The sequence below is a fragment of the Pteropus medius genome, unplaced genomic scaffold (assembly GCF_902729225.1).
Source record: "Pteropus medius unplaced genomic scaffold, Ma_sr-lr_union100, whole genome shotgun sequence".
Taxonomy (NCBI): Eukaryota; Metazoa; Chordata; class Mammalia; order Chiroptera; family Pteropodidae; genus Pteropus; species Pteropus medius.
Window position 1 is genome coordinate 13,462,513 of NW_024349796.1, and position 21,244 is coordinate 13,483,756.

A 21,244-nucleotide genomic window follows, 5' to 3' on the forward strand; every position below is an offset into this window, starting at 1 on the left:
CTCTTCATTATCGTCAGACGAATGAATAACTCCAAACCTGTTTTCAGTTTTCTTGTCAATAGCTGCCAGTGTATGTCTGAACATTGGAATGAAGCTGGTTAACATTTTAAGGGTTGTCTCCATCTTCGAAGTCGACAGACTGCTGCTGTGTGATCTTGATCAAATATCTCTGTAAAACCAGGCCACGGCGGTGGGACGACTTCGTTTCTGTGCCTCACGTGGTTTTGATTCAGCTTCTGCTTTTCAGCCGACGCGGGCACGTGGGGTTCTGTCTCAGGTCGTTCTGGGTCGCTGAGTCAGTGCCGATTCCCGTCATTCCAGTCTGTGCTCCCACCCGCTGGTGTAAGAACGTCCGCGCCGCCGTGTGGCGCACGGTTGACGGATCTCCCGGCACAGCCACACTGGTGCGCAGGCCTCGGCCCGCGTCGCCGTCCCTGAGGCTGATTGAAGCAGAGCACGGGGCTCCAGCCCCGGGGCTGCTGCTTCAGTGGGTCTGCAGTGGGGCCCGAGATGATGAATTTCTCATAAGTGATGCTAATGCCTGACCTGGGGACCACACTTCGGAATACTGACGCTGACTATATCGATTGCCTAACAAGCAAAAGTACCACCGCCAGAATCCCACAGTGCAGCTTCTCTTCAGTGCTGTTCTTCAGAAGCTCTGGCTCTCTTCTCTCACTCATGCACGCCGAAGCACGTGTTCACATAATTGTCTTTAAGAAAAACACGTGAGACAGTTGGTGTCAGCATTTCGATTAAAGAGTTTTTTCCTTCGGCTCGCTTTCGTTCCTTTCTTTCTTTCTGAACAATGGTCCCCCTTATCCGTGGCTCCGCTTTCCGAGGTTTGTCACCCCGCGGTAACTGAGGTCTGAAAACGTTAAATGGAAAATTCCTCACTTCGGCTCACATCATCGCAGGAGGGAAAAGAAGGGTGGGGACAGGATAACACGGCACTTCGAGAGAGGGACACGGACCAGTCACGTAATTTGTATCACAGTTTATTGTTAACGGTGGTTCTGTTTTATGAGTGGTTGGTCTCCTGCTGTGCCTAATGTATAAATTACACTTTGTCATAGCTGTGTATATGCAGGAAAAACCCAGTGTGCGTAGTGTCGGGTACTGTCTTCAGTTTCAGGCATCCACTAGGGTGTCTGGGAATGTGTCCCCAAGGATAAGGATGCTGCTGCTGTTTCAGGCTCTGTCTCTGCCCCTCCCTCCTGAAGCCACCTGGTGGCGGGGTAGCTCAGCCCCGCGGAAGCTGGTTGTCGGGGAGACCTCTCGTAGAAACAGCCAGCATCGAGGTCACTGGTGTGCAATCTGCCCGTTCTCCCTGGTGACGGCTGGTAGCGTGTTGGGTGCGGTTAGCTGAGCGTGGGGGCTCACCGTCTGGAGTGTGCGTGTTCACACGCGAACACAGACGTCGCCGGTTCGAATGTGGCCGTCGCGGGAAGCTCGTGCGTTGTGGGGTTTGGTGGAAAGCGTTTTGGGAGAGGAAGCATTGCACGTGTGGCTGCCAGGTGGCTGGACCTCTGTCCCTCGGCCGCGGCTCTTATTTAAGGTGACGAGACTGGCGGAGACGGGTGGAATCAGGGGAGATGGCTTTTTGTGCAGCCGGGTAGCGTGATCTCCAGGCAGAAGCGCTGTCAGGAGCGGGGTCTCATGCTGCAGGATGCGGGCAGAGCGTGGATTTCGGCCCCTCCTCCCCTGCTCCTGCCTGTGGCGGGCGGGGCGCGGGAGCGGTCGCTGCGGCTCTTGCCCAGCGCAGGTGGCTTTATCGCTGGTGCAGTGCGGTGCAGTGCGGTGCAGTGTGCAGTGTGCAGTGTGCGCCTCCACTGGGTCCGCGCCCAAGGCTTTGCTCACAGTTCCGGGCCGTCCAGCCTTCGGCCGTATTTAGGCACAAGCCCGGCATTGCTCTCTGACCCCAGAGGGACGGGAGGAAGACCGTAGGGCGCTTTTCCTGTTTATAGTAGTGTCCAGTTTTTTTTTTAATGGAATGATTATGTTTTGGGGCTGTTTGTTTGTTTGTCTAAAAAGCAGCTTCAGCAGAATTAAATAAGTTATCTCTTGTAATCCAGCAACTGTCTTTAATACCTTTTCCCTTAAAAATCGCTTTTTATATGGTTAATAGTCCCCGTAAAAATAATAGTATTTTCTAAGGAAATGTAAGGGTTCTTGCATATTTAGAGAGATTTTCTAACGTTGTGTATTTCTGTAAATGGAATAAATAGAAAAGCCTTAGCCGTTAGACCCGTGAAGACAGGGACCTGGTGTTGTTCATTCCTGCATTTCCAGCACTAACAACGTGCTTGATAGACAGCTCTCCGTAATTAATAGTTGTGGGATGAAGGAGGAAATCGTGGAGCTTAGTTCTGCACATCATGTATTACCTAGTTAGTACCACTAGGTGGTACTGTTGTACCATGAGAGACTGCTGCTTAGGCTCTTAAATAGTTTTACATAAATCCTGTGAATAAACAAAATGAATTGACTACTTACTATGTTTGTTGCCTGCTTCGATTATTTATAATTTTAGCATGTGATTAGTCTTTTGATTTTGTGATTATGTCAGGCAGTATGATCATAACCTAAATAAAAAACATTTGCTTCAAATCTTTATCAAATGTTAAATGAGATAGCATCTATGAAAACCTAGCACCGTACCCAGTTAGTTTCCTTTTTCTCCTTTATTTTGGATTAAAAGCCTTTGTTAAATTTCTGTTTGTATTAAAATAATTTGCCAGATTTTCTAACGAATTATCAGTGAACTTGAAATAATATTGTAGGACTTTTGTCAAAATATTTTAAAAATTGATACCAAACCTAGAACGTACTGTATTTTCTCCCCAGTGCCAAAAAAAGAAAATATATTTTGCTTCCTTGATTCTTTTATGGGGTAAAAACATCTTATTAATTTATAGCTCTATTACATATTTGTGCACATATGATAGTGTATAAATAAAGCCAATCTCTACTTTGTCTTGGTTTCGTTCCTATTGTAAAATTAAGTGTCGACAAATTTGTGGTATAGCTTGGACTTTTTTATTTCCCCGTGATTAATTGGCTTTTGATATTGCGATTCTGTGATTGTCCTAGACCGAAGGGAAAGAGGAGGGCCCCGGATGGACCATCCTGCGTGACGACTTCATGATGGGGGCATCCATGAAAGACTGGGACAAAGAAAGTGACGGGCCCGATGGCAGCAGGCCAGCGTCTGCGAGTGACTCTGACACGTAAAGCTGCGTCCGAAGTACCGTCATTTTATTTTTCCTAGAAAAATACTTCATGCTCTGAAATTGGGGAGTTATAAGGATACCGTTTGTCAGAAAGCCAAAAGACTGACGATTTCCAGCTTTGCTTTGTTAAAATTATGTTTTCAAACTTTGTGTAATTTTAAGCATTGTTTCTCAAAACATTTGTAAAAAAAAATACTTCTACGTGTCCAGTGGGATGTGCATTTCGCCAGAATCGTTACAGTTTACATACTGGTTGTGGACATTGGTGTATAGTTTCAGAAGTGCAGTACCCTTCATAATTAAAACAAACTCCTTGAAATTAATATTTTTCAGCCTTCCAACTGACAGACCTATGTATTTAGAGGTTTGGGGGTAGGGTGGTATTTGTTTTGGTGAGCTATTGAGAAATTTTACACAGTAAAATTTAAAATTACAGTATTTCTGATTTGGAGGGATTTTAATTTTTAGATATTCTGGCAACTATGATATAAGAAACACACCAAATCTCTATTTTTATAGTTCGTTCTTTTATATGCTTAGTAATATGTGTAAATAATGACTTAGATTTATTTTTAAGTGTTAGGTTGTATTTGTATGAGAGATTTACTGAGGTAGAAATTCTCATGTTTAATTTATGCAATGAAGCATCAATTCTTGGGATGCATATCTGACAGATTTTAGCCCCTCTTTCTTTTTTCTGAATATTTAAGTTCCCTTAAATTCTCTATTCTGATCTGACTGACGGTTGGGACAGCAGGAATGGACAGCAGGTAGTCTGCGTCAGGATACCGCGTCTGATTTGAGACTTGATTCCTTATTGTTGCCTTAAAGATTACCAAATTCAGTGAGTTTCAGCATCTAGCTGTTAAATAAAAAAAGAGGAGAAAGTAAGACTATAGTGTCTTTCCACAGTCTCCGTGAAACTGGGCCTGGGATGGCAAGTTTGTAGGGAAATTATTTAATAGAAATAATCTGTTGCCTTTTTGTAAGGCTCCATTCCTTTCTCCATCTTTTCATAATAAAAATAGTTCTCCCCTGCTACCCACTTGCACATACTTGCATCTGTTACGTATTGAAAGATAATCTTCCCCCCAAAACTGTGCTAGAGCAGAGACATTTATATTTTCAAACCCGCCGAGTGTTAGAAGCATTACAGAACTGACGTTACATTACTTCATGGCCTGGCGTTTATTATCATAAAGGCGAGCATACATACACCTAAGATGCCAAGTGATTAAACCAGCAAAGCTCAAAATGCATTTTTGTATTCCAGCTTTTGAACTTTAGTGTCTTATTAAATTATAGAACTGCCATTTTTTTATTGTAATATAAATATGAACAAATATTTCTCAATAGTAGTAAGAGTAACTATCCCATTATAACTTAACACAGGTTAATATTTCAACATAACCTAACAGCACCTGAGAACTTTTTCTCCCCATAGTTAACGATGGCGCTTTATTTATTTATTTATTTTTTATATATCTCCTCTGCATCGTACTAAAGCTTTGCGAAAATTCTCAGTAGTACATTTGGGTGATAGAAACAGGTAAATAACTTCTCATTTGCTAACAAGTTGTTTTTGAGACATATATTCATTGTATAGTCCTTAGTTTAATCTTGAAAAATTGAACAAGATTTTCAAACTGAAAGTAAGGGAAAAAATATTTGCAGGTTTTCTTTATTCAGAAATGATTTCATTCCAAAATAAAATTGAGTTGCCGCTATAAGAAAAAATATCAGTTAGAAAGCTATAATGTGCATATGTGTGTGTGTGTGCGTGTGTGTGTGCATATATATAAACATGAAATAAGTTTTATAAAGATGGGATATTTTATATGTGCTAGTATTTCTGCATCTTGGCTGGAAAATATATAAGCATAATACCACCATGTACGAATATGAATCTAAGGATGAGCATATTATTTTAGAAACTACGTGTATATCTTTAGATGAATGGTTTAAATATTTTAGCTGTCCCCTCTACCCTAAATATTTTACCCACAACATCTAAATTCTTCTGACATCAATCAGATAAATAATTCCGCATCCATTCCATCTTTCTTGTGTTGTCTTTGAATTCTCTAAGGAGGGAAGTAAGAAAGAACTGCATTTCTATTACCTTCACCCCAGTTTATCTAACTATAACAACATTTGGATTTTTGGTAACTAGAGTAATATAATAATAAAAAGTTTTTTTTCTTTATTTAGAAAGAACTGTTGAAAATAGTGACGTAATTAGTAACTAGATGTTACCTTATTCCCTCATCTGGATGTTTAGGTGGCCGACGTGAATGTTCTCAGTATTTAGCATAGTTTCATATTGGTTATTAATTGTTTTTCAGCATTGAAATCTCACAAAGATAATACCTGTTTTCGACTGAAAATGTAGAATCGCCTTAGTAGTTTAGCATGTGAACTTGTATTTGGAATACTGAATTTATTTTCAAGTTACCTAGAACTTTACATAGATCGAGTATTCTACTCACTGAAAAATATACCTTGAAATGCGTTGAGTGGAATAGTTCAAAGGCTCACCTCCAGTACTTGGAACCTCAGATGACTCAGTGGGAGGTTCTGGAAGGTTTATTTAAGGATAAGTCCAAGTTCTTCAAAATATTTTGTGTCTTTTACAATAAGTGGGTGAAAGGGGAATGTTTAAACCTCTTAGGGCTTTTTAATCACCGTTTCGCGCATATGAACATGCTTAATATTCAGCGGCCACCAACTAAACTAATCCTGCCACCTGAGCTGCTGGCCCTGGGGCCGCGTGAGTGCGGAGCTTAATTAAGCCATTCAGTTACAGGGTATGGCTGTCCTAGTTACACGTGCAGTCGCCGAGAATCCTAAAGCAGGAGTGTGAGCAGAAACATGGAAAAACTGAGGGCGCGAGTTAAAGGCAGCGTCAGGCCTCGGAGAAGGCCTGTGAAGGGATGAGAGTTCAGAGAGCGTAGACGGTTCCGTAGAAGGGAGAGGAGGAGGCCAAACAAATCCGTTGATACTTTTGTGCCGTTCGAATCACTTTTTCTTCCCTACTTGTACTATAACGTTCGTTAATTTCTTAAGGAAGTCGGGGTGGGGGAGTGCGTGTGCACGTGTGTGCGTGTGTGCGTGTGTGTGTGTGTGTGTGTGTGTGTGTGTTTGAAATGCGGGCTGCTAGAACAGTATGGGAGCCTGGGTGGCTAAAACAGCAGACATTTATTCCTTGTAGTTCTAGAAGCTGGGAAGACCCAGCTGCCGGCAGGTTTGCTGTCTGGGGACCGCCGGCTTCCTGCTGTGTCTTCACGGAGGCGGAGAGCTCATCCTTCCCAGGGTCCCTTTCCTGGGTACTAATCCCCCCTCCACCTCCGAATACCATTGCACGGGGGATGAGGCCTTCAACGTGTGCATTTGGGGGACACAAGCATTCTGTCCGCAGCGATGTATAACGTAGCAAATTGTACATTTTTAACTTCAATGTGGAATAACGTAAGCTATTGTTTCTTGACTTGAATTTCTTAATAGAATTTGAAAACTAAGAACTATTTATCTAGCATTAATGGAGCACCCATTTCAAGAACTGTGCTAGAATCACTTAAGACATGGTATTGTTTATGGCAAAACGGGATAATTTTACTCCTATAAAGGCCCAAATGTTAAATCGCCTCTTCCTTTTTAAAATTTAATCCTGCAGTAAGTTCTCACCGAATCGCTTGGCGATTTGGATTAACAGTGATGACTTGACATGAATCAGTCATCTCTGCCATGACTTAAAAAGTATCTATTAAAAGATAATTGGTTAAATAACTGTGAGGACGGACTCCAAGTCGCCCATTACAGGGGCCTGGAACCGGGGCGCTGATCTAAACGGGGAGGGGGCTGCCTCGTCGGCGCTCCGCTTCCATGCCAGCTTCCCTTCTCTTCGGGAATTCTGCAGTGGAGGGAAGCCGCGTTCATCCCACTCTTCCCTTCTGGTCACCCAGCAGCATTGGGGCCAATGCGACTGGTACCTGTCTCCGCTGGGTATGCCGGTGACAGATAAGGAGTCTGTCGAGCCCTGCAGGTATTCGCACGGAGACTATTTGAGGTGAATTGGCAGCAAGGACGCATTCTGGAAGCAGGAGAGAGGACTGCTCCATGCCTACAGAGAGCGCTCATCCCTGCCCCAAGACAGCAGGGTGAACGTGGCCAGCTGGGCAGACGGATGTCACTGACTCTTGCAGCAGAGGTGGGCCTGATGAATTTTTTCACTGGCTGAGTCTTTCTGAAACTCGATTAAATACAGTAATCAACAGGATCTGCGAACAGGTTCGGACGTAGAATGGCGTTTCAGCTGGGTGCCCGGGTATTTGAAATGGTGCTTGACATAAGCAGAATACCAAGAGTGGTCGCGAGCTGTGCGACCGCCAGGCTGTGGGCTTGCCCCAGGGAGCCCACTCAGCCGGACGCTTCCTGGACGCGACCTTGCGCAGGACTCGCGAGGCCTCCAGCAGCCCCAGGCCCCACCCCAGCGCACCCTCACATCCTGCCCCAGCAAACATGGGTTGCGCATTTTGGGCCAAAAACCCTCGAAAACAGCACAATGAGCATTATTAGCACGGCCAGTTTAAAATGATGAGGTGTTAACCGCATTTGTATAAATAACAGTTTCTCTAACCCCTGAATCATTATCCTGCTTTTTTAATGCAGTCGGTTCATAAACATCAAAGCAGGAACAGCGCATTTCTATGGGGCTCTGGGCGGAGAGACAGCTGAGAGCTGTGTCCCCTTGCGTGGGTGGCCTTGCAGCTGTGCATTCACCCAGCGGCTACTAGACATAGACAGACCCTTGCCTCTGTGCCGCTGGTCCAGACTCCAGTCGTAGATAAAAACGTGTCCCCTCCCACGGAATGGACGTAAATGACAGACTGACATTAGCTCTCGGACCCAGCCATTGCCCTGAAGCCCGGAGCCATCCCAGCATCGGGGCTGTTTCTGCATCATATTTGTCTTTGTTCAATGACGCCGCGCTCTCTTAAGTGTATCATAAACACAAAAGCTCGGACTCCGAAGGGTCGATGGTGATATCATCCTTCCCCACTAATGGGAGGAACCCGAGGAATAACAAGATCGCGTGAGAAAAACTGCCATGTTTTGATCCACGTGAGGTCTGAGTGAAATTATATTTACATCGGCCATTTTTGGAAATAGTATTCATCGTTAGATGGCAGAAGGCATAATTTTGGAATCGGAACTGAGTTCAGAGTTCGATTTGGACTCTTACTAGCTACGTGTCTTTGCCCAAGTTCCTTAAACTTTGTGAGGCTCGCAGGGAGGCCGGGCGCGGAGATGTGCTTGATCTCATGGCAAGGATTTGAGTAATGTGTCTATCAACACGATGCCAGGCGTGAGGTCTCAAGAAATGTTCTCTATTCTGCGTCGAGAAGATTAGGTAACTAGTAGATTTGTCATGCACTTCTGATCTGTGTAATTTCTCTTCTAAACCTAGAGTCCCTCCCCACAAAAACTACAAGTCTGGCAGCTGGTAAATATTTAACTGAATCTCAGTAATTCTACTTCTAGAATCCCTCCTCAGGAAAAGATCCTGATTACCAAAAAAAAAAAAAAAAAAAAATGCTGTATGAGCAATATTATAACATAGCTTATAGCAAGAAGTTGTAGACAACCAAAGTTCAGTGATGTGTGGACATTTACGTGAATTATATACTTCCACTTTCCTGCAACCGTTTAAAACAATGGCCTTGAAGACTCATGAAAACACACATGTCAATATGTTAACTGAAAATGTAAGATTAAAAAAAAAGGATAGTATAGGTAAATTTTTCATAATTTATATAATTATATAAATTTCATAGTCAATATATGTAATTATAAGAAAATAAATTTTGACAGTCTGCAAAGATAGGTCTCACACTGAGTAAAGAAGGCCTCACATTTAATGAGATACTAAAAAACACTCTGGCAATGTGGCAAGTGTATTTTAAAAATATTGCCCACTTTGGGTTCCAGAACCCAAACTCTAAATACTATCTTAATAGAACACTCTAGTAAGGAGAGGTACGAAGATGACTGTATCAAGAGTCCAATTTGCTAGAATTCCACTTTTTCTTTTAAATTTTAATGATTATCCTGCTTTGAACATGGAACATAAAAAATCCGACTTCCCTCTCATATGTGGCCTCTGTTTCTGTCTCTTGATTAATAAAAATTTACCTTGTTTTGAAATGAGAACCTCTACTTCCTTGATGTATTTTAAAAATATTGCCATTTTGCTTTCAACCATCTTATTTTGATACGCTCATCAGTCATTCAAGCAAAATTTGGAACAGAGTTCGTAATGGCGAACATTTATGTAGTAATTATTACGTGCCAGATACTACTTAAGGGTTTAATAATGTCCTTAACTCACAGTCAGTCTTCCTATGACCCAGTGAAGTAGGAGCTGTTATTGTCCCCAAAGTACAGTTGAGGAAACAGGAAATAGGTTAAATAACTTGTCCAGGGTCACAGAGCTAATACAGTCAAGGCCAAGCTTGAGTCAGAGCTGCTGTGCACAGCAGTGATCCCTCGCATTTCGGATGATACTAATGTCCTATAGGAATGAGAGTCCAGAAATTGAACTTGGCTCTGAGAAAATATATGGGCTTGTTGCATTTTTCAGTCTCATTTATTTACCGCATGAACCTATGGTCAGGGCGAAACAGACACCATGTATCATCTGTAGGTGGAAATTTTCCTGGCAGTGGCAATTTAGAGTTTAAAGCAGTATTGTCATTTCTGGAGCTTTGGTTGCTACTGTCATTTTGTCTGTTAGAACGTGACTGCTGCTCCTTTTCCACTAAGATACAGCATATCGCCTATGAGCTGCTGTTTGTCAAAGGACATTAAATGACTCATACAAATGTAAGTGCTGACATTTTTGCTACTAAGAATTTAGTTAGTCAAATTAGGCTTTAAACTTGAAGGCTAGATTTGAGCTTTGACTGTTATTGGCTAGGAGAAAACAGGTAACTAAAAACTTGTAATTCAAGAAGCCCCACTGTTATCAATCTAGGATCTTTCCTAAAAACGCTTTCCAATCTATGTGAAATTATAGTTTTCATTTTATGTGCAGGAATTTTTGTTATGCAGTGCCTTCTGGAAAAACAACAAAAAATCAATGGAATATAGTCATGAGGTGAAACTGTCAATTACAGTTTTAAGAAAGATTTTTCAGCAAAATGACCTTGTATGATTGTTTAATAAGCTGTAGTGAAAACACCCAGAGAAAATCCAGCCTGTTGGTTTTCTCCAAATAGGAAGCTATAAACATACCACCGCTGTCCACTAGGTGGCATGATTTAGGCTGTCATGGAATTAACTGATAGAATTTTCCACCCCCACAAACCAGGAAGGAGCTGGTTTCTGAACAATTAATAGCATTGTTAATGGCATTGATTAGATTTAATTGTTACAACCGGCCAAATGAGCAGACTGATCTTATAGTCTGTTGTTTAATGACCTTAATTAATATCACATCTCTTAAAAAACAAACTTCCCTCTAATAACTAGGCAGCCAAAATCATTTTTGTGTATTGCTGACATCTCTTTGGGTCACAGCACAGACCCATCTGGGGATTTATTTCTTTGGTTTATAGTAAATAGCTGGTCATTTCCCAGGAACTGTAAAGATATTACCTTTGTCTTAAATAAGGACACAGCAATACAATTGAAATAACCTAAAAAGAAACTAGATCTTGTAGGGAAGTCGATCACGAAGATTTCCAAGTTAACAAGAAAGACAAGTTCTTCAGTTAGCTGACGTTACCTTTCTAGGCGTCCCTGGTTTTGTGCGGCCTTTACTGTTTATCATACAAGAAAGATCAAAAGTCAATATTGGGGACCCATGAGCACCGAAGGACAAACAGAAAACATTGTCCTTCTGTTCACTAAAGTGGGAAGGAGACAGAATTCATTCCTACATTTTGGATTCTTTACCTATTGTTCATTTTCCAAAATTTAAAAACTAACCTGGCTGTGTAAACAATACCTGAGAAGCTTCTCAATCCTCGTCGTCAACCTCATCCCCTTTCTCTCCGTGTGGGCGATGGGCTTTCGGGGAGCTTGCGAGAATCAGCCGAGCACCTATAAGGGGCTTTCGTTTGGGACTGGTGCGCGTTGGTGTAAGTTCTAGATCGCACAGGTAAGCATTTTCAGGTCAGAGCTCTGATCGTGAGTATCAGACTCTGCAGCATAGGCAAAGAACAGAAAGGCCTGGAAAGAGGCAATCTGTATGACTAACCAAGAAAAGGTGAAAGTCTGATGCATTTTACAGATTCAGATTTTAAAGTGTTTGGCCTTGTTTAAAACTGAGTGACAATGAGGGACAGTCCTGGTTCACCCCTGTTGTCCTGATATGTTCATGAATAGTTAGTTACCCCTTCATTCTGTGGTCACCTTACTTCTAAGAACTTTCTTTCCTAAGACTTGAAACAAAGATCGGGGACAGTTTGTGGCCAGGTTTAGACATCAGAACTATCTACATAACTTCATTTTTAAAAAATATTAATGCTTACACTTTGCTTTTTAAAATACTAGTTTCCCTTCTAACATGAAAAAGTACCTCCAGGTTTTGTTTTTATGTGCAGTTACTATTACCTGTTGGTTTTTATTTTATTTTCATTTTTTAATTGCAGAATAATCAAGGCAAGGTTGTCTGAAATAGGTCGGTAACTTTGCTAATGGAAATTTCACATTTGGAATTTTGTACAGTCTACGAAGCCCACTGAAATGATGACAAATTCACTTAAAGACTTTTTTAAAGTAAAAATTCCATTTCATGTCATACTTTTTAATTAGGAGAACATAATCATGTTTTTTCTCTATCATTTACCTTTACTTTCCCTTCCTCAATTTAATTTTCATTTTAACTGTAAGTCTCGCTTCTTGTTTTGTGAAGTGTGTCTGGATTCATGGCGTGGTCAGCTAAGTGACATAGACGTAGGGATTCTGTAAGGGGCGATGAGGGGACATTTGCGGCTGGCTTCTTATGAACATTAGCGTTTTATTAGGCGCATGCCCACATTAGCTGTCCCTGTAATGTTTATTATCAGTCACTAAATACTATTTATTTACCCCAGTCACTAATGCCATTGGAGTGGATGAATTTTTTGCCAGGGGCAAGAAACCACAGGCTGCCACTGACTGATTCCAGTTGGCCCTGGGGTTGACCAAGCCCAGGCCACAGAGAGACTTCCTCCCAGAGAAAGACTTGCTCCTGTCGGAACTCTCCCAGAGCTGAAACGTAGAGACAGGTAGAGACCAAAGGGCCCCAAGCCCCCAGCAATAATCCGTCAGCTCATCACAACTCGGAGGAGTGAGGTAATGTTCACAGAGTTTCGTTGATGTGTGAGGGTGTATCAGAAAGCCTCAAAAGGCTTGCTTTTCTCCTTATCACCCCTGTCTTAGATTAACCTATAAGATACAGATCGAAGAAGAACTGGATTACTTTTTCTGGAGAAATCGCTGACCTTTCTTTCCATTTCGTCGTTCTGAGAATAGAAACTTGTTTCTCTAGAAATGCATATAGAACGTGAGGCAAAAATTGTTATAAACACTGTTTTCGAGTGAGGTATCAAAGATAAAATTATAAGTGAGAACGGAAAAGGCTTTCGGCATATTTTCACACCAAAGGGGTCTGTTGCGTTTATCGAGTGTCACTTTTTAGAGTAAAATGTAATCAGTCACAGGAGGTCCCTATGTATCTTTTTTCCCCACCTCCTGGTTTTTGATGCTCGGAACCATTGCGGAAGCGTCCGAAAATTGTTAAAAGTGAAGGTATTCTTTCATCAGAGTTAGGAAGGGCCTGTTAGATCATACACTCCAGGGTAAAACTCCAGGACGGGACGAGCAATTGTTTTGATACCAAACGTTTGTTTAGCCTCTTGTGGGAATTCCACATCCCTTAGGGCAGTGGACCCTCGAATGAGCAAAAACAGGCCCATGGTCGAAACAGCTGCCCCCTCTACCTCTGATCCGGATACAAGGAATATTCTATTTTAGGATGTTAAATAATAAGAAACCTTAACCTTGAATTTGGACATAACTGGACTTTGATAGTCATTTAGAGTGCTATTCACCAAAAGTGTATTTTCCTGTCTTTTTTCCCTACGATTACTAGGGGCAAAATACATCTTTTTTTTTTTTTTTTTTTTTCAAAAGACCACAATGTTTAGAAGAACTTAATGACCATGTATTTACAGAAGGTAACATTTAATGAGCACACACAAGGTGCCAGGCTGTGTTAGAAGCGCTTTCTGTACCTGTGTGACTTAATCCTCACAAAAATCTTATGTTTCTGGCACTATGTGTTATCCCAATTTCTCAAATGAAGAAACTAACAAGTGTGGGAGTGACTTGGCCAGGATCATACAGCCAGAAAGTGACAGAAATTTGAACCCAAGAACACTTGAGTCTGGAGCCTGCCCTTCTAAACACTGTGCTCTCCTGCCTCCTCCAGATGATCTCTATGGGTTAAACACCCATGACGTCTCTAGCACATAAGATCTCAATACATTTAGTGAATGTTTACTTCTCGAATATAGAGAGGAAAAGACTTCAAGAGTTACTTAATATAAAGAGTATCTTTTCATGGTTACCAAGGAGACAGCTCTTACAGTCTTACCTGTTACATCTTCAAAGGATTGCTCACCTGAGAGGCAGAAAGTGGCTCACCCATACCAACCACTTCTCTGTCCTACCTTCCTGGGCTTTAGGGAAATTAAAAGCAGCCTCTTAGGAATAGGCCGGGGGCCTAGGGTTGTAGAGTAAGCACTAAATGTCCAACTAAGTGTTATGGACCGAAGCAGGTCTGTTTATGTTGGGAAGGAGGATGGTTGTCAGCAGAATTATGGCCTAAGTGCTTTTCCTAGAAGTGATTAGATGGGCTTCTGTTGCTCTATCCACACTCTAATCTGAATCCACTAAACCGCAGGCGTGTTTGTGTCTATAGCCAGAAGGTAGTCCCCCAGGCTTGAAGAGAGGCTGAACCTGTGTCCTCAGTGCCCTGTGGTGGCTTAGGTGACCAGCCATAGTCCAAAGCGACATCATCACTTGGTGGAGCTCCTGCTTTATATTGTCATTGTCCCAGCTCTGAGAATATTCACTTCCCCCCTTGGTGTATACCTCGATTACCACACTTCTCAAACTGAACTCAGGGATGACAACTGCATGAGACTCCCAGCCCCCCGGCCCTCCCTCGAGTGTGTTTTGCTTTGGCTATTGGACTGGGAGTGGGTTGCCTTTCAAGTCACTTCAACTCGAAGCTGGCTCCAAGGAAGAAAACCTGCTGCTGATGATAGATACATCATTTTCAGAATTATTCCAAAGTGGGTTGGAATAATTCCTTTATTCGAGAGCTTTCTGAGGTGTATGAATGGGGCAGGGGGGAATTCCATGTTCCAGGGAGTTTGGAATATGCTGGGTTAAAAGGCTGGAATAGTTTTCCGCAAAATTCCCAGCTTTTAACATGATGCTGGGGATCGCGAATCTGTGATAGAGCTCCCGGTGTCCACCCCGCAGGGACCAGAGTGTCTTACAAGTGGACAGCGGGTGAGAACATGGACGATGGACCCTGACGGCAAAATCCGGCTGTGCTGCTCACTGTATAGTCTTGGACAAGGTTCTTTACCTGTGATGTGTCTCCTCACCTGCAAAGTAGAGGTGATGATCATGATAACTCCACCTTTATAGGGTTCTGAAAATTAAACAACCACGTACGCCTATCTCTAAGTGTAATATGTTACCTATTGTTATGACTTTATTCAGCTCTGTTTACTAATAATATAGGCCCCATTTACATAACCGTAAATTCCAAAAGTTAGAGAAAGTTTCTTGTGAGCTTTCTGTAACAAAAGGAACATCCGAAGGAGGGAATAATATAGAGGCTTTGAGTTGCGGGGGGGAAAAGTTAAACAGAGTTTCCAGTTTAAATCATCTGTCTAGTCAGTGTGGCCACAGTGGCGACGAATTGAAAAGTTGATTTTGAGTAACTAAAGGTAAAATAAACAAAAAAGGAGAAAGTGAACAGTGGCAAGAATCATTCTTGTATTTCTCTAATTTGGATTAGTTTGAAAGAGAAAGTGTCAAGTTATGTGTAAAGTGTAACCGTAGACATCAAATTCCAGCTCCCTGGACGTTTGCTGTGAAGTCGGTGGCTAATGGCTAGCTGGGGGAGAAAGCGGAGAGAAAGCCATATCAAGAAGAGGCTTAGGAACGGCAAATTGCGAAGACGCCCGTTCATTCAAAGGGTAAAACAAACAAATACGCTTGGTTCTCTAGGTAAAAACGATAGAGCGCTGTTTAGGGCCGTTCACAGTGATTACAGGGGGACTAGACTGTAAACAAACTCATAGGAAAGCTTTAGGATGGGGGTGCTAGCATGGTGTTGGGGAATAACAAAGCGACTCCACCAAAGAGACAGGAGGCGAATCTGGATGGGACCGCATGTCTCACGGCTGGGCTGGTGCAGAGTAAACTGATGCTGTTTGCTTTGCCTCGCGCCGCGTCCTTGTGTGTGTGTGTGTTTGCTGTGTGTACAATACAGGGGAGAAGACTTCCATTCTGGAGCACGTGATTCAATTTGGGAGGCTGTGAGTGAGCCCCACGAAGTCCAAACGGGAGGCTGGATAGCTTGTCCTTCAACAGACGGGGCCAAAATGACTATATAAAGTAAATACCGTAAATCACTGTTGTCAGGGCGCACACCCCACCTCCCGCTCGCTGCCCACAGCCATCCTCGTTGCCACACCCCCTCGGCGGTTTGGGGCGAGCTCCTGCCGTCGTCTAAGTAAACGACAGGACTTCTGACTGTAACCTAGCACGTCACTTTGTTGAAGGCAAACACGTGGTCCGGAGGGGACGTATAAATCTCCCTCCCAGGCAAGATCGTGATGTTATCTGCTGGCAGCAGACGGTGCGCTCCGAGGGGAGCTCCAGAAGCTCGAGAGGGAGAGGGAGAGAGGCGGATAGAGGGAGAGGGGAAGAGAGAGAGAGGGAGAGAGAGAGAGGCAGAGAGAGAGAGAGAGAGAGAGAGTGGGCGACAGCGCAAGTGACGGGCCGGGCCGGGGATGGAGACCCTGGCGTAGCGGGCCGGGCACCGTCCGGGGTGGAAGCGGGGGGCCGCGGAGAGGGGCAAGGGGAGGCTCGATTTCAGGGAGCCAAGTGCCCTCAGCGAGAAGGTCCAGGCGGGGGAGAAAGCAGGAGAGGTGGGGAAGGGTGGGCGTCCAAGGCAAGCCCCTCGTCCCCCCGCAGGAATCACAGTCCCCGCCAGCGGTCTCCGGGGGGCGGGGGCGAGAGCCACGGCGGCGGCCGCCGGTCGCCTGCTGCCGGGTTGGCGTCTGGAGCGGGCGCGGGCGCGGAAGGCGGAGCGGGAGCAGGACGGAGCTGGAGGCTGGACGTGCAGTGACCGGGCGGGTCGGCGCGCAGGCCGGGGCGGAGGCCACCGCGCGCGGCTCCGGGCGCAGGATCCTCGGCGCCGCCGCCGGACCCGAGCGCGTCCCGGGCGCCCCGCGCCGCCCGCCGCCTCCCCGCGGCGCGCCGCGCTCGCCCCCCGCGCGCGCACACGCGCGCACACGCGCGCACAGCCTCGCACACTCACGCACGTGTGCGCCCCGCCGCCCCGCGCCGCCGCCGCCGCCGCCGCCGCCGCGCACGGCCGGGCCCCGGCCCCGGCCCCGGCCCCGGCCCCGGCCCCGCGCGCCGCCCTCGGCTCCGGCCCCGCGCGCCGCGGGAGCCGAGTTCAGGTCCGCGCCGAGCTCCGCTTGCAGGTCCTGAGCCTCCTGCCGCCTCGCAGCCCCTCGTCCCGCCCCCGCCTCGCCGCTCCAGAAACCTTTTTTTTTTCCTTACTCCCCCAAGTGACGGTTCCCCCTGCCCATCGTGTCCTACTGTCTCCACTTCGGGACCTACCGGCGTGTTCTTTTTAAAGGAATTCGAGCACGAGACCTGTTTTCTACGGGACATTGACTCGCTCGTTTGCAAAAAAGTTCCAGCATTGAAAAGAAAAAAAAAAAAATCACCTGATCCGTACTTTGAAAGTGCTTGATTTCTTTTTTTTTCAACTTTTAACTTTTCCACTTTAAAAAAAAAATGCTGGGTGCTGCGAGGTCTGCTGCTGCTGCTGCTGCATCTGGTCGCGGCCGCGCTCAGCCTGTCTACCTGCAGCACGCTGGACATGGACCAGTTCATGCGTAAGAGGATCGAGGCGATCCGCGGGCAGATCCTGAGCAAGCTGAAGCTCACCAGCCCCCCGGAGGACCACCCCGAGCCCGAGGACGTGCCCGCCGAGGTGATCTCCATCTACAACAGCACCAGGGACCTGCTGCAGGAGAAGGCGAGCCGCCGGGCGGCCGCCTGCGAGCGCGAGCGCAGCGACGAGGAGTACTACGCCAAGGAGGTGTACAAGATCGAGATGCCGCCCTTCTACCCCGCCGAAAGTGAGTACGCAGCCGGGCCGGCCACCCCGGGCCGCGCGCCCCGCCGCCCGCGCCCCCGCCCGCGCCCCCGTCCTCCGCACTCGCCCGCTTGGGAGCGTTAGGCTGGAAAACACTGCCTTTGCGCTGTGTTTTTCCATTTTCCCCTTTCCTTCCTCCCACCCCTGTCCTTTAGGGCGTTATTCTCTGTCTCTCTCTCTGTCTCTGATTTTTTTCCCCCTCGCTTGACAAGGCCACCAGCTAGAAGTTAGTCCCCCTCTGTCACACGAGAGGCGCTCCCTCCCTGGGCCCGAGTCCACCTGGGGAATCTTGATGGGTTTGTTTTCTTGGCCCCGATTGGCCGTGGAGCCGGCCCAGCGGGTGCCACGAAGGGTTAAAAAAAAACGGGGCTCAAAACCGGCCTCTGCGGGAGGTGCCCCTTTTTCTTGCCGAGCTATCCGCGGGTTCCCCCCCCCCAGCTTTCTCTATTGTCTCGAACTCCCCGAGAAAAAATGCCAGCATTGCCGAGACAAACCCGATTTGGGAGACACCCCTCGAAAAACCTACCTCCGGACCCCCACTCCCGAATCTATTGCCACAGCTAGGCGTTTACAGCCCCCAAAGGCCAGCTCGTGCAGCCACGTCCTCCGTGGTTTCACCTGGAGGGGTGGAAAGCACAACTTCGTTTCTGAGGACGGTTAAAGGGGTTTGACTTCACGTTATTTTTTTCAGAATTCACTCAAATCTCCCTTCTTAAGCTGGCCGGGTGCTGTAGATCATTTTTCTTATGCGTTTAACTTTCTCCCCCTTGACCCTTGCGCTCCTGCAGTTAGTTCCGTACATTCCTAAATCTCAGAGTAGAAGACAGCTGATTTCAAACAAAAACAAAAACAAAAACAAACAAAAAAAACCCCTGACTTCTCAGAGGGCAGTGTCCTCAAAACCAGCTGGCATACAGCAGCGAGGGGAGGGAACTGATTTATTCAGGAGTTCTTTGGGGGGTGGGAGTGAAAGAGAACTTAGAATTATTTCCCAAAAAAAAAAAATAGAAAAAAAAAAGCATCATCCAGGGATAGCCGAGAGGGTTAAATACCAGGAAGAAGAAAAAGAAAAAGAAAAAAAACTTCAACTTTTGCGTAGTCCAAACCCCAAGTTGTAAACTTTTCATTGGTTGCCCACTCTCTCCTCCCCTTTCCGTGCCCTATATACTTGCTGTCTGCCTTCCCCAAGTCTCTGCATCTTGCCTACATAGATAATATGGCCATCTTGATAATCTTGTCCTAGAGGTTCTAACGGTAGGGTGGAGCTTTTCTTTTTTAATATTTATTTGTAGTTTGACAAGTCACAGCTCTGTGACTTGCTCTGTCTCCTACTCATCCGTGTCAGAATGTCAGCCCCCGAAGTGACCCCAGTGTCCGTGACCACCTTCTGTTGCAGCTTTTCCTCTTTTTATGCAAGGGCAGAGCAGATTGCGGGAGACCCCGGTGAGCAGGACGAGTCTAGTATTGTAATTATGGCACCGTCCACCTCAGTGGTGATAAATACACTCCACCCCAGTGAGTCCCCAGGAGAAGTAAAGCTCTCTACCTGGGGAGGAGCCAAGGAGCTATTAGGCAAGAAAATTTACTGTCATTAGTCCAGAATCAGTGAGACGAACAGGAGGTTGAGTCAGTTTGCTTTCCCCAGCACGTGCGTGAGTCCCGCTGGTTTTCGGGTAGACAAGCGAGTGTGTTACATAGAACTCGAGCGAGTCACCCCTTTCGTGTTTACCTGCACTCTGAACGGCCGGCACTTTTTGACAGAGGGAGGTCTGATCTCATCATTAGATAGCTAGAGAGAGCAAGTTGCCCAAGAAGGTGTTAATTCTGTTCTCTCAAGGATATCTTAGTCACAGGGCTAAGGTGATGGGACTCAGGATCGTGGTCACCACCAGACTGAAAACGTTCTCAGAGCATTAGGATTTCAGAGGATGCACCGAGATTCAGTGTGTGGATGCTCTTCCCCATCCCACCCCACCCCCAGCCACCGAGTAAATTAAAACTTCTGACAAGTCCAGTGTGAAAAATATCCTATCAGTTTTCATGCAGAGAATACAGGCTTCTTGAAACTTGTATTGTGTATGGATAGTTAGGAGCAGAAAACCATATTAATAGCAGATTCGATCCTACTGTGCAAGGACTGTGGATAGTTTTATAGAAAGTAGGCTAACTGATTTTCCAGCACGTTCTAGTTAGACTGGAATATAGTAAACCCTTCCAAAAAAAAAAAAAAGAAGAAAAGAGAAAATCACTCCACCATATTTTTAAAGAGCAAATTGAAAGTACAGCATTGGCTTATATACCAACTTTTCCTCGTTAAGACTGTGGCGGTGGCTGCGCGGAGGAAGTATGCCAGTCATTTCTTGCAGCGAGTCCTATGAGGGTCATAAGCCTCAGAGATGAAGCCATGGGAAAGATCACTGGTTCATTTTTTACCACCAACTTATTGGCGTTCGGGGAGTGACTTCAGCTCAAATATTACAAATATGCTCTAATTATACTCAATGAACTATATATCATTACAGATCGCTGATAGCCCTTTGTGAGACATTTTATACAGTTCAGACTAAATATTTTTAGCAACGTGGAGATTTAAAAGTAAAAATATAAGAGATATTGTCTATGCCTTCAGGCATATTTTTGTCTTAAATATTATCCTTGGCCCAGCGTGCTATATAAATACAGTAAATATGAATAGAACTGGCCAGTTGCCAATCTCCTAGGATGAATTTTAGTCAAGAAGAAAGGTATTTATAGGATATAAATAATACTGTGTCAACATTTAAAGAAGGGGTCTGATTAGTTTTGAATTTGCTCATATTGATCTTTTCACATGCTGTTAGTTTAAGGCTCAAAGTGAAGTTATGCTAAGGTTTATAGATAGTTTACCGAGTGGGACTTGGTGGACTTCTAGTCCTTCTTGAAAATCTATTTGAAGTTCAGGATACGTCTATTCAAAAGATACTGCACGAGGCTTTGGAAATTGAGGAAGAGTAACTCCCTTCGCTAGGGTAAGATGCCAGATGATTGCCGGAAGCTTTGCAGGCTCGCACGCTCAAAAGAAAGAGGCAGAGGCGAGAAGTTTCACTTTCTCTCTTCCCTCCCCTCCCCCTTTCATTTTGACACATCAGGCACCCTTTGTGGTTCTAACTGGTGACTTCACACACACACCCCGCCCCCACCCTCAGGGATCCTGGGGCAATGGGATGAAGGGATGCTGCCTTGGAGTGGAGCCAGGGATGCTTCTGACTATCCTGGAAGGCACAGGACATCGTCCCCCGCTGCCCCTCCCCACCCCACCAGAGAATTATGCAGCTCAAAAGATCCATAATGCCCATGTCGAGAAGCTCCGGACCCTGGTATTTATTTGGGGCTACCGAATTCTGCTAGTAGGGCCGTTTTAAAAAGTCATCAGCTAACGGTAAAATACCTTTATAATCAAAAGGACATGAAAATGAGAGTGTTGAATACGAAGATAATCAGGAAGTCATTTTAATTAAACAGGAGTACGAACTGGACCATTATATGTACTGTAGACTTTATTACG

At 45.1% G+C, this 21,244-nt stretch overlaps 2 protein-coding genes across 4 annotated transcripts in view; both read left to right on the forward strand.

Moving 5' to 3' along the window:
* Positions 1 to 15,412, forward strand: part of RRP15 (ribosomal RNA processing 15 homolog) — a 37,011-nt gene extending 21,599 nt beyond the window's left edge. The window contains exon 5 of one of the 2 annotated variants that reach the window (XM_039883390.1): positions 15,377 to 15,412. In XM_039883390.1, coding sequence (XP_039739324.1) covers positions 15,377 to 15,397 — 21 coding nt within the window. In that variant the 3' untranslated portion in view covers positions 15,398 to 15,412. Of the gene's footprint in view, positions 1 to 3,093; positions 4,275 to 15,376 lie in introns of those variants that run through there. The other variant, XM_039883387.1, reaches the window with a different exon arrangement.
* A 1,661-nt stretch (positions 15,413 to 17,073) lies between these two features.
* Positions 17,074 to 21,244, forward strand: part of TGFB2 (transforming growth factor beta 2) — a 72,057-nt gene continuing 67,886 nt past the window's right edge. The window contains exon 1 of one of the 2 annotated variants that reach the window (XM_039883382.1): positions 17,074 to 17,683. In XM_039883382.1, coding sequence (XP_039739316.1) covers positions 17,422 to 17,683 — 262 coding nt within the window. In that variant the 5' untranslated portion in view covers positions 17,074 to 17,421. The remainder of the gene's footprint in view (positions 17,684 to 21,244) is intronic. The other variant, XM_039883383.1, reaches the window with a different exon arrangement.